This window comes from Phoenix dactylifera, unplaced genomic scaffold (assembly GCF_009389715.1).
Source record: "Phoenix dactylifera cultivar Barhee BC4 unplaced genomic scaffold, palm_55x_up_171113_PBpolish2nd_filt_p 001357F, whole genome shotgun sequence".
Lineage (NCBI taxonomy): Eukaryota > Viridiplantae > Streptophyta > Magnoliopsida > Arecales > Arecaceae > Phoenix > Phoenix dactylifera.
In genome coordinates, this window is record NW_024068684.1 from 59,229 (window position 1) to 76,062 (window position 16,834).

General features: G+C 40.3%; 2 protein-coding genes and 2 long non-coding RNA genes across 9 annotated transcripts; 1 reads left to right on the forward strand and 3 right to left on the reverse strand.

The window, feature by feature from the left end:
- Nucleotides 1–772: 772 nt before the first annotated feature.
- Nucleotides 773–2,209, reverse strand: LOC113463372. Its single transcript, XR_005509828.1, has 2 exons — nt 1,368–2,209; nt 773–1,087 (listed from the first exon to the last, which is right to left on the reverse strand). It is a non-coding gene; the product is annotated as an uncharacterized LOC113463372 (long non-coding RNA).
- A 981-nt stretch (nt 2,210–3,190) lies between these two features.
- LOC120103850 lies at nt 3,191–9,064 on the reverse strand. Of its 6 annotated transcripts, XR_005509826.1 has the most exons (5): nt 8,772–9,057; nt 5,425–5,567; nt 4,314–4,458; nt 3,765–4,200; nt 3,191–3,648 (listed from the first exon to the last, which is right to left on the reverse strand). It is a non-coding gene; the product is annotated as an uncharacterized LOC120103850 (long non-coding RNA). The 6 variants fall into 6 exon arrangements; XR_605615.3 differs by having other exon boundaries at nt 3,198–4,200; nt 4,314–4,427; nt 5,425–5,985; nt 8,772–9,064; XR_605613.3 differs by having other exon boundaries at nt 3,198–4,200; nt 5,425–5,985; nt 8,772–9,064.
- Nucleotides 9,065–11,300: 2,236 nt separating this feature from the next.
- On the forward strand, nt 11,301–12,678 carry LOC120108488 (xyloglucan endotransglucosylase/hydrolase protein 31-like). Its single transcript, XM_039122086.1, has one exon. It carries the CDS (start codon nt 11,734–11,736, stop codon nt 12,433–12,435), a length of 702 nt encoding a protein of 233 aa, XP_038978014.1. The 5' UTR covers nt 11,301–11,733; the 3' UTR covers nt 12,436–12,678.
- Nucleotides 12,679–14,577: 1,899 nt separating this feature from the next.
- LOC103716863 (arogenate dehydratase 1-like) lies at nt 14,578–15,839 on the reverse strand. Its single transcript, XM_008805043.4, has one exon. The coding sequence runs from the start codon at nt 15,754–15,756 to the stop codon at nt 14,680–14,682; it is 1,077 nt and encodes a 358-aa protein (XP_008803265.1). The 5' UTR covers nt 15,757–15,839; the 3' UTR covers nt 14,578–14,679.
- Nucleotides 15,840–16,834: the final 995 nt, after the last annotated feature.

Below are 16,834 nucleotides of genomic sequence, written 5' to 3' on the forward strand. Positions count from 1 at the left end.
TACAAATAATATGATGATAAAAAAAAAGCATATGACTACTGGAATTATGATCCTAACATATTGAATTATTATTATTATTATTGTATTATAACGACTTTTATTATAATCTAAATAGTATTATAACAATAATTATAAATTGCATTATAATAAATATTCTGCAATAATTATACCTTATTATGATAAGATATATTATGAATATATTAACAATTATAATAGCACATTCCATTATTACAAAATCAAATTATTTTATAGTGGTCTAGTTATATAGTAACCATGTTTATAATAATTTACTAATAATAACTTTTCAATTACAATTATAGAAATAAGATGATATGTTATTATATTATAATATAAAAAGTAAGATTTCCAAGAAGACAACCTTACCAAATCATTCACAAATTATTCTAACTCTTCTTTAGCATCATATAAACAAAAGGCTGCAATTGCATTTGCAGTTTTCAACTGTAAAACCAAATAGATAAGTGCTATTCCAATTGCAGCATTTTCAATTGCAGTTTACATTTAAATTGCATGTAATTGAATTGCAGGAATATAAGCAGGCCTTAAAATAATCTCAGCAACATTGCCAATGCCACAGAAAAAAAATGATAATTAACACCTCACAAAGATATCTTTGCTTATGGTACCTTAATTCTAGAAGAGGCATTTAACCACGCCTATTCTCACGCACCCCATAGTTCCAACCTAGATACTGTCAAATTTTAACAAATATAATACAGCCTAATGAGGGTAAGAAGAAAAGGACATGTTCTGACTGCCTGAAAGTCTTGCATGGATATTCACATGTTAAGAGATGATACAATTTTGTACATTCAATAATTCACTACATCACTGATTTCTCTGGTCTTAAGCTTGATTCCTGTCCAAATGAAATCAAGCTACATGAACAATAATTATACCTTTCCATCCACCAAATGATCATTAGATGAGCACCAATTCATGCAGAACTGATACGAGGTTAGCCCAAGTCATAAAACCAACCTGTACAGTGGCCAACCCATACAGCGAATAAAACTTGGAGAGACAAAACAGATTAAACACCACTGGTCCATTTACCTTGTACTTTCTGCATACACAGTCAACAGCCAGAACTAAATATGATACAAATCATGTAACTTGCTCATCAAGAGGTTTATCAACTGATGCAAAGCAAACGACATCCTAATAGGCTTAGTGTAACTTTAACTGACTCTGGAAACCTCAGTTGCAACAGCTGCGCCAAAACAGTTGGCACACGAGGAACCAGAAGCTAAGATCACCCAAACCAGGTAAATGGACCGGATGTATTGTAATCACACTATGGAGCAGATGATTAGAGACATGGAAATGGTCAGGAAGATGCTTACGATTGGCCCATAAGGGTTGACCATGGATAATAATTTCAGAGCCAATCATCTCTTAGAAGTTCATTTGCTGACCAGCAACCGTCTAAAAGGACCCAAACTGTGCCATCAGCAGTCTGATCAAATGAAAACAGAGAGTAGTGGGAAAGTTCGCAAAAATCAAAGGAAGAAAGCACAGAGTTCATATATCAAATATAGTTTTTATTTTGTTTTCGACACTTTATTAGACTTTTTCCAGCGGCTGACTAACAAAATCCCCATCTCAATGCAGAACTGAGCAATTATAAACCTTTCGTAATTACTTAGTTCTCAAAAAAGGTTAGATTACTAAATGCAAATTTTTTGATTACCCGAAGTCCCAAAATATGAAAATTTTAGCTTGATTTTGCAAAGACAGAAATTATAGCTAGAATACCAAGCTGAACAAGTATCTCCTTCCCTACCATGGCTCATACAATAACGCGCAAGACTCATGTGGTTCACGGAAAGAATTTTCTCTTATCAGAATATTTTTTCTAGGAAATTGATTCTAGGAATATAATGCCTAGGAAAGTTGTACATTCCGGAGTGGCTTATGTTTGATTGAACATCTATTTTCCTAAAAAAGTTGTGTGAAATATCTATTATACCCTTAAGAGAAAGACCTTATCCATAAATTTTGATGGCTTAAGGATAGTTTTGGAAAAAAAAAAATTCTAATTTCCAACCGATGGAAAAATAGCTTTTCCATGTCTCTCATAAGTTTTTCTTTCTCATGAAACATGAAAATCTTATTCCTATAGAAATGCTACTTTTCCATCTCTCTGCTTTGAAAACTCCAACCAAACAAGAGGTGTTCCTTCATTTTTCCATTGACCATACTCCCCCCCCCCCCCACCCCCCCGCCGCCCCTCTCTTCCAGTGAACCAACAAGTCCAAAAGCTCTTCAATAATACATCTCATTTCCCACCCAGCTGTGAGTCTAACATTATATTCCTATGAATATCCGGTCCTGAATGACTGGTAATATCTAGATACATGGGAATGAGATTAGAAAATAAAAAGTGAACAATATAACATAACAAAGCAAGGTAATGCTGCATCATCCTTAAACTTTGTCAGCTTGTAAGTAAACCTGAGGCAGCAGACAATCAGAAAAAAAGTTAAGAAACTTCCCGGTCGTCAATAATTAGGACTACCCCTCTGCTTAAGCTGGGCAAATAGGGTTGAACAATGATGGACATAACTGGGGCTACACTAACCCTCTCCATGCCTATACCATAAGGTCTTGAACATTATCCACGATCTCAACTTCTTTATCCATCCCTACCTCTATGGTTCGGGTGGTAGCCTTTTCTTCTTTCTTCAGCATCACGAACAGCACACTCATACTCCACCAAGAAAATCCATTCCATCAACTTGTTATAATAAAGAAAAAAAAACTTGGAATTCGGACATATAAGTTCCTGCTGCATTAAGTGCTAGCAATGAAATAGATTGACTTGTTATCAATTATGCAAAATTAAAAGAAGTATGCTATATCATAAAAGTTTCCCAAGAGCTGAAGGTTGAAACGTAATAGTTATAAATCTATGCATTGATCCATGAAAAAATGGTGATGAATTTCATGCAAATCAAACTTACAATGTTCAAATCCATGATGACCTTGATGAGCCATGACCCATTAAAATGTGTTTTGTCTCTAAAGCAAGATAGCAATATCCCAGAACAGCAGCAGCAGAAGAAGAAGAAGAAATAGTGGAGTTCCCTGCGTAACATAATTTCATAATAGGTGCAAGAGACAAGCATAATGCACAAAGGATACTCAAAGTTGACATGCATGAAGATGTCTCATCAATTGAATTCTAACTAGAAATATTATAAAGTGAACAATTCTCTAGCAACTCTGGCACTTTAGTTTGGACAACAATTTCTAAAGAAATTCAAGCTCAGTTGCCTTCTGACCTCTTCATAACATCAACCTAGTCTCTTTCAATTATCATTGATTTCAGCAACTCTCACACAAATAGGTCGAAACATACATTGCTTCTGCCTTTACCAAGTATCTGATTGTATCAGCTACAAGATAGCAAGTACAAACTTTTGAACTTAAATACTTAAGATATAGGCCATGCATCCCTAACAAGCTCTTCATCAGGGTCAACTACGATGTTAGATAAATGTTAACACGGGCTCAAAGAATAACACCACATTCTGCCACATCTGTGCTATGAACAGAGCTACACCTCCATGCTCCTTTCTACTCAATGCCTCAAAACATGAGCTCCTAGTTGAAATTTTCGGGCTGCAAAATATGATTTCCACCGACAACTATCAACAAAAATGAACCAAATAGGAAAAGCATCTCCTCATTCCTTTTTATGAAAGAGCAGAATGAATAAGGCAAATGTTTCCTCTTACAATGCTACCATGCAGGAGCAGGAGGGAAGTAAACAGTCTTGGTCTGATTCATGAGTCTTGTTTCGAAATTCACTTGTTAACCTACTGCAACAATGAGGTGTTGGAGATGGTACAATGGCACACACGACAACCATATTGTGGCAACAGGCTCATAGGCCAATCAGATTACAAGACATGGGCCACACATGAGCCAGCTAAAAAATACAAGCCCTCTTAATTAAAACTAACATGTATCCATTGATGCACAAAGCTACCATGAGCATGCACCAACCGTGAATGTGCACCCTAATCAAGTCATACTCCAACAGTTGTTCCCATTTGGTATTGGGTGGTCACCAAATCCAAGGAATATTTCTAGATTTTAACGACTACTGAGGGATTCATGGCTCCTGATGTGGTAGCTCGACCCACTAATGATCGCAAATAATCAGTTCACCTGGGAAGTTGTCCATCTTATTAAGTATTGAGAAAGGAAAAAAATGATGCTCGATGTTAACTAAAACCATCAGATACAATGAGGAAAATGTTCTAAAGATAGAATGGTCTTACCCATTAAATGGCCCAGGCATTCCACAAAGAAGAAAACCAGCACTTCGGTTCTTAAGATATCAGATCCAATGTCACACCATCCAAATCAATCATTATATGCATATAGTCACATGCCTGAATAACAAAGGGCATGTAGAAATAGCAGCTTTGCATTGAAGAAGAACATCTTGTTAGATTGATAGATATACATATGGATATATAAATAATCAAGCATAGCCTACTGCATAGAAGAATGAACATGTAATAGAAGAATTGACCTCATGTTGGGTAGCCTCCCATGTTTTAAATGCGTCCTACCTTGAATTAAACCGAATGAAAAATTTCTTCTGATCCTAGCAATCAAGATTTTTCTATATGGTGCAACATGCCTTTCCAAATCTCACATCCTAGTGTTGAATGGGACAAACAAAGTGGAGACAATGGATCAATTATTTTTTAACTGCAACTACATAGCATGTACTTGGAGACTCTTCCGGCACCTTCTAAAAAGCTGTGGCAGGCCCAAGGAAGCTAGTGAATTTTGGGGGTTTTGGAGAGAAAAGATCAAGAGGGGGGAGGGGAGAGAAAAAATCAAGAAAAGTTGGAGAAGGGGGTGGGATATGCTCATTGCAGCTACCTGTTGGCATATCTGGCCGGAGAGAAATAACAGTGTTTCAAGAGGAGCCAGGATGGGCAACATGAAGCTGATCCAGAAAATCAAACTGACTTTGAAGTCCTGTATTAGTCTCTAAGAAGAATCATTGTGCTGTAAAGAGGTTTCTGAAATTAGAGTGCATGCCGTATCTAGGGGTTGATCTGAGAGGGTGTACTTCTATGTTGTGGGCTTATTAGGTTTCTCGTTTCCCTTTCCTGGGGAGGCTTTTTTGGCTTCCTCTGTCTCTTCTTGTACTCTCTTCCTCTATTTCTCTCTTCCCCCTTTTTCATACTCATTTTAATTTAATAAAATCCCCTAGGCATTCTGTGCCTACCCTTCACACAAAAAAGGGTGTTTGCAGGCCTCAATAGCTGCAGCTCTTCTAGAACAGCCAGACCTACCATTCCAATCTAGCAGCAAAAGAGAAGTTACCCAAAAAAAATGGATATTATGAAGCCATTTTTTGGGTTAACTTACTTAGCAAGTAGATATGCTAGCCAGTAATCAACTTTGTCCACTCAACATGAAGCCGGTATCCGCGTCTCTCAAATCATATCTGGTCCAATCCGTGAATTCCATCCTCTGCATCACATTCATCATCCATGTATATAAAAGCAATCCTATAATTTGAATGTCAAACCAGTTAGTAAATTATTAGTAGCTTAAAGAAACATCTGAATCAATAAGACTCTCCTGTAAACAAACGTTCAATAAGAAATAAGAAATAATTCTGATGCACTTCCAACAAAATCTTTAGAAAGTCTGGAAACAATGAAGACGGTACTGTTCCGAACCACCCTCTTCGGAGAAGTCTGGCAAGGGAAGGGGAAAGGGAGAAGGAAATAGAGGGAGAAAGGGAGGAAGGGAGAGAGAGAGAGGGAGGAAGGGAGTGAGGGAGAGGGGTGAGCGAGAAAGAGGGCTTTCGAGCCCCCATCTCCTCCGCAGGCTGCAGCCGCACGAAACAAGGGCTCCGCTCTTTTTTCTCTTTCTTTTTTTGAAATTTCAAGCCTTTGGATGGAGCATGGCTGGCTTCTAGCCCTGTTCAAAACTTAAATAAGAAAAATATATAAAATGGACATTGATTACGTATACATAACATTACCATGTATCACTATAATATAAAAGCAGGAATAGTTTCCACATAGAGGCATCCAAAGTCATCGGATTTAATCAAGCAGATCCAAGCCACTCAGAAATCATATTCATTCTACCAAAACAATTCCCAACTCGTCAAAGTGGCATTCATCCCAATCCAATAAGATTTGATAAAGCTTGTCCCATCAGAAAAGAATAGAGCCTAACCCTAGCCCCTCCAACACTTTCATGATTCCCCAATGCTGTTGACTCTTAAAGTCAATGTCCACTGAAAAACTCCAGCCACCATCTCATATTATTCATACAAGGCGTACCCCCTCATTAAACAGTCAAACCACCTCGGCTAGCCTCTTGTTCACCCAATCTGACATACAAGTACTGCACCAGCTGAAAAAATATACAATCAAATTGCAACAATAGCTTATCCACTTATCATCTATATCTCTTAATTAGTTCAAACATCTCATAAACCCAACAGCGAAATAATTTTTGACTTCAAAAATTATTTATTTTTTATAAATATGAGTTCCCAGCATCTTAGAACCAGATTCATTTGGTAATGAGACGAGGGGTTTCACTCTTGAGTATGCATTATCCTCTCTTTCTCAGACATATAGTCAACTTGCAATTTGAAAAAATAGTAAGGATAATGTCAGATCAAAAATAGTTAAGATTTCCTTCAACAAACCATTGTTGCATTTCCCACTCTTGTAATTAGCTAAGACCATCTTGACCATCCAAACTAGATTACGCATGAAACTACTTATCCTGTAGTTAACATCCACCTTGTCCCACATCCAACTCATGCTGAAACCTCCCTCACTTTCATCTCTAACAACTAAAGTTTTATCCTCTCTTTTTTCCGAGCACAAACAAATCCAAACAAAACTCGTGCGCCCCACAAAGACTCACAAATCATCATCCAAAATTTGACTGTTCCTAACTAAACTCTAGACATGTGAATTTAGCACCCAAAAATACCATGTACAAGCAATCTCATATTGGGGAAAAAGAGAAGGGGTTGCGGGCGCTTTATTTCCCTATATCACACACATCTCACCTAAGAAGGCTCCAGCTTATATATTGCTGGTCCAAAACTCACACCCCTACCTCCCATCTCTCTTTTTCTTAACCCAGTCCAACCTAAATCAAAAGCCAATGCAGGTGAACATTCACAAGTCATGACCATTTGATTTAGTTGGAACCCATGTTGGATGGATAATTCAAGATGGGAGGTCCCTCTACGCTCTAGTAGTCAGAGAATCATACTAGATATTTCAAAGTGGCTAGAAGTGATGGATCCAATAATGTTTTTGTGACATCTGGTTTAGTGATCAAATTTTATGCGATTAGTTTTGCATTCAATGTAGCCCTCACCATGATGCAAGCCCATATTAGTCCACCCTCTTTGCCATTCTAAGCTACTGGCTGTGCCACCCATGCATCTCATAAAGTTTTATGTTCTTAAACAATGGTTTTGAATTCTATTACATTACTTGTTTTGATAAGATGAAGAATGATGGTGTAAGGTCAAATAATGTCCCATATGTTGATAGTGATTACAACATGCACCAGCTTCAATATTACAAATCAAACTACAAAATAACGTGGCTAGCACACATGATGCATGATGATCCATATATATTCATGTTAGTGCATGCTGTTATGCCAGTCTACATTGGTCTCACCCAAATCACTACATGTGATACAAAAAGTATGTGTCTCTGTATCATGCTTATACTTATCCTTTACAGTATGCAGAACACAGTACAGAGTGATCCAATATTCAAATCCTTGTTCCTTGTTAACACAATCCTGTTAGGTCCTAGCGAACTGCATGACCTCCAAGCAAATAAATCCACCAGACATCCCACTCCCTTTTGACCTCATTCACACTACACAATCAACCAGAGGGCAATGTCTTAATACCAAAATATATGATCCCCTAATACCTTGAAAATAGAGATCTAAATTACCAAATAGAGGAGAAGAACAATCACTCATAATCATCATTTTATAGGTGAAAACAATTTCCAGTTTGCACCTTGTTTTTCTTTCATCCAGGGATGTACATCATATTTCCTTCAGTAATGTTACAGCATGCTACTCAATCCCACAAAAAGTTCCTTGTGCCACATGGTAGATACAAAGAGTTACAACATGCCATGTCAGCACAAGTAACTCTGTGACATGAGTGCCGCCACATAGCTTTTTCTTTTTTCCTGCTAAGGATTTCATAAATCAAATGAAACAATTAAATTGAAGATATGATGCCCTACATAATCTAATGAAACAGAATCTTACCTAAGCGAAATCTAGAGCATATATAATATCCAAACCCAAATACCCCATATATCACGAGTAAAGGGAATCCACGGTCGCACATAAAATATGAATTGCGACTTCATTATAGTTTTTACAATTTAAGACAAGACAGGCGCTAAACTGCCATTAAAAATATTATAAAAAAAAACCTTCAGAAACTAATGAAAGTAAGCGGATCAAGAATCCTGAAATCAAGTCAGAGAAAGAAAATTAGATCAAGCTCGCCGTTCTTATCCCATTCCCCAAATGTCAAGAAAAGGGGGGAACAGATGAATCATCTGTTTTAGAAATCAAAGTAAATCAATAGCAAAGAACATGAAGACTGCGCCAATATGTAGATGTATATGAAAACTGAAGATTGTAGCATCATAGATCGTCCAAGAGTTTTGGTAGAGATTTCTCACCGATGATCGCAGACAGGGAAAGGAAACCCTAGATCGATTCGAGCAGGCAACCGATGAAGAGAAAGTTGCGCAATTGGGTAAGGAAATCCAAGAGATTTTTCACCACCGCCGCCATCACACCGCCGGCGATCGATTTGGAACCAGAGGGAAGGGGATTCGCGAAGGGACCGGACGCGGTGGAATAAGAAACCAGAAGAGACGAGAGTCGAGGGCGACCGGGCCTCTCGAGGCTGACGCGACGATCGTCACGGGTTCGAGAAGAAAAAAGACAAGAAAACGGTCGGGAAGCACGGGCGATCGAACATTTACTGGGTTAAGTTTAAATTACCCATACCAGCTTCAATAAAGCCGGCATTGTCGGCCGACTGTATTTCACAGAAAATACTGAGGGAAATTATTATAAATATATGGCGAAATTTATTTTTTTGAGAGAACTATCGAGATTCTCTGGACTTCGCTCACATTTAATTACCGTTCTTTTTTCCTTAACATTTTTAATTAAATCCTTAATATTATATTTTGTTGCACCTTAATACTCCTATCTAATTTTTTTATGACACTATTGAAGAAAAACCTCAACTTTCTAATTCCTTCTCTTTTCGTTTTCTTTGTCCTTCTGAGAAGGCCACCACCAAGTGATAGCATCTGCATATCACGTGACCGCTCTACTTTCTTATCCGTGCTTTCTCCAAATCCAATACCTCTTTTGATCAACTTTACCGACACAACCACCACCATTCTCACCATCTTCCCTACTATCATGATCACCACTACCATCCTCTATTCTAGTCTCAACTATCTTTCTCTCTATTGAGAGAAAATCCCAAGTTGGTCAGAAGTTCTAAAGACCAGATGCGAGGTGAGCTTAAGCCATCGATAGATGGCAAGTATTTCTGAATGCCATATAGTACCTGTCACAACCCGGATCCAGCCCATGACACGACCGTACTATTGTAGGTTGTTGTCTACAATAACACGAAGCCCATGATAATAATTTTATTTCATAAAATAAAATAAATTCTGATCAAAATGATTTACTAATTATAAAGAAGCAAGTACAGAGCATCTAAATCAAATACTTGGGTTTGCAATATTACAATCCAAACTTATTAACATCGATACTTCTAAGAATCTTGTAACTATACTTCAACTCCATTTCTATTTACTCTTTTCCACTCCTAGTAGCCTTAATTATCTGAAATTTTTTAAAAAAAACAGAAGGATGCATATGAGCTTGCTGCTCAGTAAGTAATCATGTACTATCTTATTAGATCAAGCATAATTTTCCTCATGACAATACACCATTTGAAGAATATAACAATTACAGCAAAATAAATCATTTCATAGATGATACTCAAAATAAGTCATAAAGCAATGTATGCTCCAACCATGCAAGTTCATAAGCATGATAATGCAAGTCATATAAAAATATTGCCATTTATCCATACTTTATAAATCCTACTCTCAGACGGATGCGCTACTATAGTCACTATAATCCCATGGCATGGTTGTATTCGTAGTCGATGAGTTTTATAACTTATTCATATTCGTTACCAACTTTAACCCGTCGGCAGAGGGTCATTTTCATTGAATGCTAGCTTCAGGATATCGACTGGCCTCTATTTCTAGATGTAGGCATGGCTATGTGAGAGTTCATAAATCATTATATTTTTTTACAAATCATATGTTCATAAATAGGTTGGAAAATGACAAATGACATCGTAATGTATAAAATTCATGATTATGCCACAAATCTTATTTTCATGCAATTTATCATAACCATAATTTATACTCAAATATTCATGAAGAATGCAATTTAATCAAATTCATGAATCACATGCAATCATATGCTTGATCCTATTTTTTAAAAATAGATTATAACAAATATATTTTTTATTATTTTATACTTACAATTAAATAGTAATTTAAATTATTTTATTATTTTACTTATTTTGGTTTGCTTACAAATCCTAAATCCCGATGACAACTTCACTACACCTATCAACATTGTAGAGATCAGATTATTTGTTACCCGTTCATCATTTTTTATTTTTTTTTATTTTTATAATTTTATTTTATTTTCTTTCTTTTTTTCCTCTCTTTTTTTCTTTTTCTTTCCTTTCCTTTTTTTTCTTTTTCTTTCTTTTTCTTTCCTTTTTCTTTTCTTTTTCCTCCTTTTTCTTTTTCTTCCCTTCCCTTTTCTTCTCTTCTTCGTGTTTCTTCCCGAAGCTTCTTTCTTTCTTTCTTTCCTTCCTTTTCTTCTTCTTCTCCTCCTCTTCTCTTCTTCCGACTTCTTCTCCAACCTCTTTTCTTCTCCCGCGAAAGAAGGAGGGGGAGCTCGGGACTCGGGAGGGGCCAGCAGGAGCCCACCCCACCATGGGGAGCGGAGGAAGAGAAATAGTGCGTGTTCAGAGGCTTTTGTAGTCTTTGGCGAGATAGAGGCCGCAACAGCAATGGGCCTGGCCCACTGGCCTAACCGTGTGCAGGATGCTCAAAAAACCCGAACCCTCACAGTACCGGTAAACTGAGCGGTGTTACTTACCGTAGTAATAAGTACCAGTACCGTAGGAAAATAATTCAAAAGAGATATTATTATATCCTCCGCCATGTGCCGGAGAATATTCCAATGTCCATGACGACAATTCGGTACGATTCTCCGCGGGTCATTTTAAATTTCAACGATATTCCACTTGTAGCCAAGCTGTTCGACGAATTGAGCAAGCTTAAGGTCGCCGGGACTGAGAGCCAAACCTCGATCGTGTTGCTCCAGACCAGTGGCACGGTAGATGTGGTCCCCGCCATGCGTTAAACAAGCCGACCCCAGATTCCAATTTCCAGTAACCCATCTTGCCTTCCTCCTCGGCCGATCACAGCGCCTCCCCAACCGACACCACCGTCGTCATCTCCCTACTCGTGCTTCTTCTTCCCCCAGCTCGCTCGACCCCCACCGTGATCCGATCCAATGGCGGAGGTCCCATCGATCCACCGCACGGAGATCTTGAAGCAGATCGCGGTGGACTACTGCCCGGAGGTATGCCACCACTCCCCGGAGGCCGGCGAGATCCACGTCACCTACGACCACCGCGGCGGCGCCCGGTGGCGCTCCCCGGCCCGCTTCCGCCACGGCACCTTCGGCGCCCGCATCCGCTGCCCGGCCGGCAACACCAGCGGCCTCAACTTCAACATCTACCTCTCCTCCCTCGAGGGCGACAAGTCCCAGGACGAGATCGACTTCGAGTTCCTCGGCAAGGACAAGACCTCCGTCCAGACCAACTTCTACACAACCGGCGCCGGCTGCCGCGAGATCATCCACCCTCTCGGCTTCGACGCCTCCGAGGACTTCCACGAGTACCTCATCCGCTGGGAGCCGGACCGGATCGAGTGGCTGGTGGACGGCGCGGTGATCCGAGAGGAGGTGAGGAAGGACGGGGAGCCATGGCCGGAGAAGCCCATGTTCCTCTACGCCTCCGTGTGGGACGCCAGTTACATCGACGAAGGGCGGTGGACTGGACGGTACATTGGGTGCGACGCGCCCTATGTTTGCAGCTACAAGGACGTGATGGTTCCCATCGAGAGCATTGTGATCGAGGAGGAGGAAAGCAAGTATAAGTATTTGTCTCACTGTTTGGTTTGTATGGTTTTTCCTTGCGTATGTGTTTGTTGATTTGTTCTTGTCCTGAGTTTTCGCTTGCTTGGTTTCATTTCGTTTGTTTGTTTGTTTTAGGGACTTTAATGAGCACCGACAGTCTGATTAAATGCTTGGAGTCTTGATCACATCGTGCTTGATGATGTGACGACGACTTTGGCAAATGTTGATGTTTTAAACTTTTTTTGGCATTTATATTGATGTGATGCAGACTCTGGGCCTTATTCACATCGTCTATGCTTATAACTAGGCAGCCTTTCTTATGTTTGTTTTTGATTGTGTCATTTTTTTCAACTTCGCTCGAGTACATTTAAATGCAAGTTCAATACATCATTTTAGCCGATAGAATGGTTTGCTTTTAGAAGTTTGGCAGCCAATCTCCAATGTGGCTTTAGTATATCTTCAACATAAATTTCTCCCTACAAGAAGATTGACTATAATTCTGATCTTGCCTGGTGGCAGAAATATGATGCAAGAGAAGTATGGTGCTGCTGAGGTTGATATGCTAAACCAAAACCTGATTGATGTTTCGTGTTGAAACATAGAGAGATGTCGAAATAAATTGTGCGTGTGGTGAGAATCTTGCTTACGTGATCAATCTAGAGCCAAATACCAGATTGCCCATGGAAGAGCACCAACATGACTGCATGTTGGGTCCTCGAGATTTTGGACTAATTGAAAGGCTCCCATCATTTGAACATGGTATGGATGCACCCCAAGAAACATCTGATGATGGCCTACCATTACGGTTGCTTTTGCAGTAAATTTTTATTTTTGCTTTGGAAGGTTCTTCCCATTTTTTAGAGATAAAGGCAGAAACCCAGCAACCAATGGAGCGAGTTAGGTTTCCCACCTACTCTCTCCCACATGGTGGACGCGTTGGCTTTGGTTTGTTCCACAATGTGAAATTGATGTAACAACTCCGTGGGGACTGCGTGTGATGGAATACCACAAATTTTAAAGCAACCAACATCCAGGCTTTGATTTAATGCGATGTGCTTGTGGTACACTTAAATTGTACGCCTTTGCTTGTGGGTAGTATATTTTAATGGATTCTAGAAGCAAATTAGTTGTTGAATTGCTTTTGTCATGGCAACTGCTGAGCGTTGAATGGCCATGAGCGTGGTTGTTTGAGGGTCGGTTTACTTGGAACGATTCTTACTTCGAATCTGTACATTATGACGAGAATATCTATTATTATAACTAGTCCAGAATGCTACACATGCGAACAAAAGTAGCATTAAATGCATCACAAGGCCAGTTTCGAGAACCATGAACTGATGTAATTGTCGAATCCGAATTCATCTTACCAAAATAAAAATAAAAAGAAAAGAAAAGAATCCAAACCCAGATGAAAAGTATAATGGAATCTTTGAAGAGACCTTTTGAGAAAGAATTTTGTAAGAAAAATTAAGTGCACGTAAAGGATATTTCCATCTCTAATATGAGAACAAGGCTTACTATTGTAATAAATCCCAGAAAAGTGCCTTACAAAGTTCCAATTGCCCATTCGAGAACTACGATTTTGGTTCTAGAACTGAATCATTTTTTTGTATCTGAGAAGAATTTTCAGATTAATAGAAAGAATGAATAAGAATTTCTCTTCGATGATCGACCGGTATAAATATCAACAATTTCAAATTAAATCAGTTTCGCTTGGGCCACAAAATCCTGAGAAAAACCGGGAGGAACTAGGAGCAGAATGGATGCTGTGTTATCATGCCCATATCTACTTCAGTTTGAAGAAGCAAAATAGAACTACCGTACGAAGGTTAGGCATCTAACCGAGGACTCGAACTCCAGTCAAAGTATTTGTCTAAGGAGGCCAAGAATTGCACATCAGAAAAATCAAAGAGAGAAGAATAAGGGAACTGAGGAAGAATTTATCACTCACCTTTTCATGAATGACCTATATATAACACTACATAAGGAATGAACGAAACGTGGATAGAGAACATGATGAGCCCTCGTCAGCAAATAATGGACAGACATGAAAACATACGCAGTTTCCAGTAATTAAACTCAAAGCACCGCAATAAGAAAGTACGAACCCCTAGTCCCGTGTTAATTAATTTGTAATTACTTTTCTAAAAATATCAGTTCGGCGAGCAAATCAGCGGATTTGATGAAGCACATTGTTCAGACTAATTTTGTACGAAATTTGTATGGAAGTAAACTTTGATTACTTCAAAAACAGAAGATACGCAAGCAGTTCGATCGATACACACCGCAATATAACGTAATATATGATCGGTCTGAATCCTATTGAAGATCATAGATATTAGGATCGGCTGCGTAGCAGCCAAGAATCCGAACAAACACCGAGAAGGAAGAGATCTCATCAATGGCCTCCTTTACCTTGGAATCCTCCATGGAGCCCTCGAAATCCACATATAAAACATGGGGGAAAGCCCTCAGCGACCCCCTCCCTCTCACGTCCAGTATCATGACGGGCGCCTCCCGTTCGTTCGACGAATTGATCACCTCCAGCTTGGTGAGATTGATGTTTCGTTTCGAGAACGCCGAGAGGACTTTCAGCAGCGCCACCATGGAGCTGCCACGGTGGGCGACGACCAGGCTCGTCTTCAGCCCGGCCCCGCCACCGTCGGGTTTGTGGGGCGGTCCGGTGGTGGTCTTCGACAGGAGGAGGAAGCGGGTGACGTTCCATGACTCATCCTGGAGCCCATGGGCGAGGACGTCGAGGCCGTAGAGGACGGCAGCGCGGGGGCTGGCGATGGCGGCGGTGTCGAGCAGGTGGTTGGAGCGGAGCATCTCGACGGCGCCGGCGGTGTCCTCGACGGGCTCGCGGCGAAGGCCGAGCTGGGCGAGGGCGCGGCCGCAGTGGGCCAGGGCCATGGGGTGGCTGATGACGCGACGGAGCTCGCCGGGGAGGACGCCCGGCATCGCGAGGAGGCAGTAATGGACGAAGAGGTTGATCTCCTGGACGATGCGGAGATCGTGGCGGAGGAGGAGGTCGTAGTTCCTGAGGGCGGTACCCTCCATGGTGCTCTCCACGGGGAGGATGGCGCGGTCGGCGCGGCCGCGCTCCACGGCGGATATCGCGTCGGCGAAGGCACGGCAGGGGACGGTGGTGCAGGCCGGGCACGCCGTCTTGGCCGCGAACTCGCTGTAGGCGCCCGGGGCTCCCTGGAAGGCCACGCGGAGGGCGCCGGAGCCGTTGATCTGGGGGTGGCCGTTGATGCCGGCGACGACCACCGTCGATGGCCTCCGACTCCGGCCGGCCGGGGCAATCGATGGTAAATCTACGAACTCTCTTCTCTTCTTTGTGGAAGAGGGTAAATAGTTGGGGAATTTTAGAGGGGGAGCTGAAGAAGCCATGGCAGATTTCGGGTGGAATTGAGAGGGAGGGAGGCAGTCGGTGGGGAGCAGACGCAAGTAATTGACTTTTTAAAGAGGGGAGTCGGCACTTTGGTGTTGGGTGTTTGGATCCGGTTGCCGATGTTAGGCTGAGTTCCAAATTTCCATCCACGCAAGGGAGGGTAGCTCTATAACTTTCACCAATCGCCACTAATGCGGAAATTAGTGAAAAAAACTGCAATCATAGTGGTTCAGCTATTGGCTGGCCCAGCTATTGCTGGGCGTCGAACACGGTAGACTTTAAGAGTCGTGCTATGAAGTGTTTCTTTTAATTTTTGGATAGAGTTCCAAACATTACATATTCTTATTAGACATAGCATAATGGAGCATTTGGTTGCAGAGCTAGAACCAAGTTGCTTCTGTTTCAAGTTGTGGCTTGAGCATCCTATTTGCACAGAGAAATTTCATTTTGTACCAGACAGGGTAAATGATACAATAATGCCAAATGCTTGCATGCCTAGCAAGATTCATGATGTGTAACTTATATTGGGTAATGATTCCAAGAATGCCAAGTAGGAAATTTATATTTCTCTTTCCCTTAGTTACTTTCCATAGTAATTTTTGGAGTGTGAATCACATTATTTTACATATAGCATTTTGGATCCCTACTATGCTAATGAAAATTCTCAATTTTGAGGCCACACAACTGTAGCCTCTATTTTTTTCATTTCTCCAGTGGATTCTTATGTTTGGACCTTGATTATCCTCATACATATTCATCTTCTTTATATTAAACACCATTGAAAATAATTTGTAAAGAAATTTGTACATACATATGTTTGTCATACATCGGCTATGCACTAGATAGATCTTGGATACTCGGATACTCATACATGATCAAGAAACTCAAGTAATATCCTTCAACCAGTTTTTTTAGATGAGATCCTGAATTATTATATAGTCAAAAAAAATTATATATATAAAAAGTATATTCCTAACAATTCTGATCGCTAAGAACAGATTCGTTGATTAGGTGCTCTATTTTTTTGGAAAACCACATAAGAAATGCTACTTTTGGAACTAGGAAGTCTTTGGTATT

Excerpts from the sequence above, each read along its gene's own strand:
- LOC120108488 (XM_039122086.1), top strand. The coding sequence starts at position 11,734 with ATGGCGGAGGTCCCATCGATCCACCGCACGGAGATCTTGAAGCAGATC.
- LOC103716863 (XM_008805043.4), bottom strand. The coding sequence starts at position 15,756 with ATGGCTTCTTCAGCTCCCCCTCTAAAATTCCCCAACTATTTACCCTCT.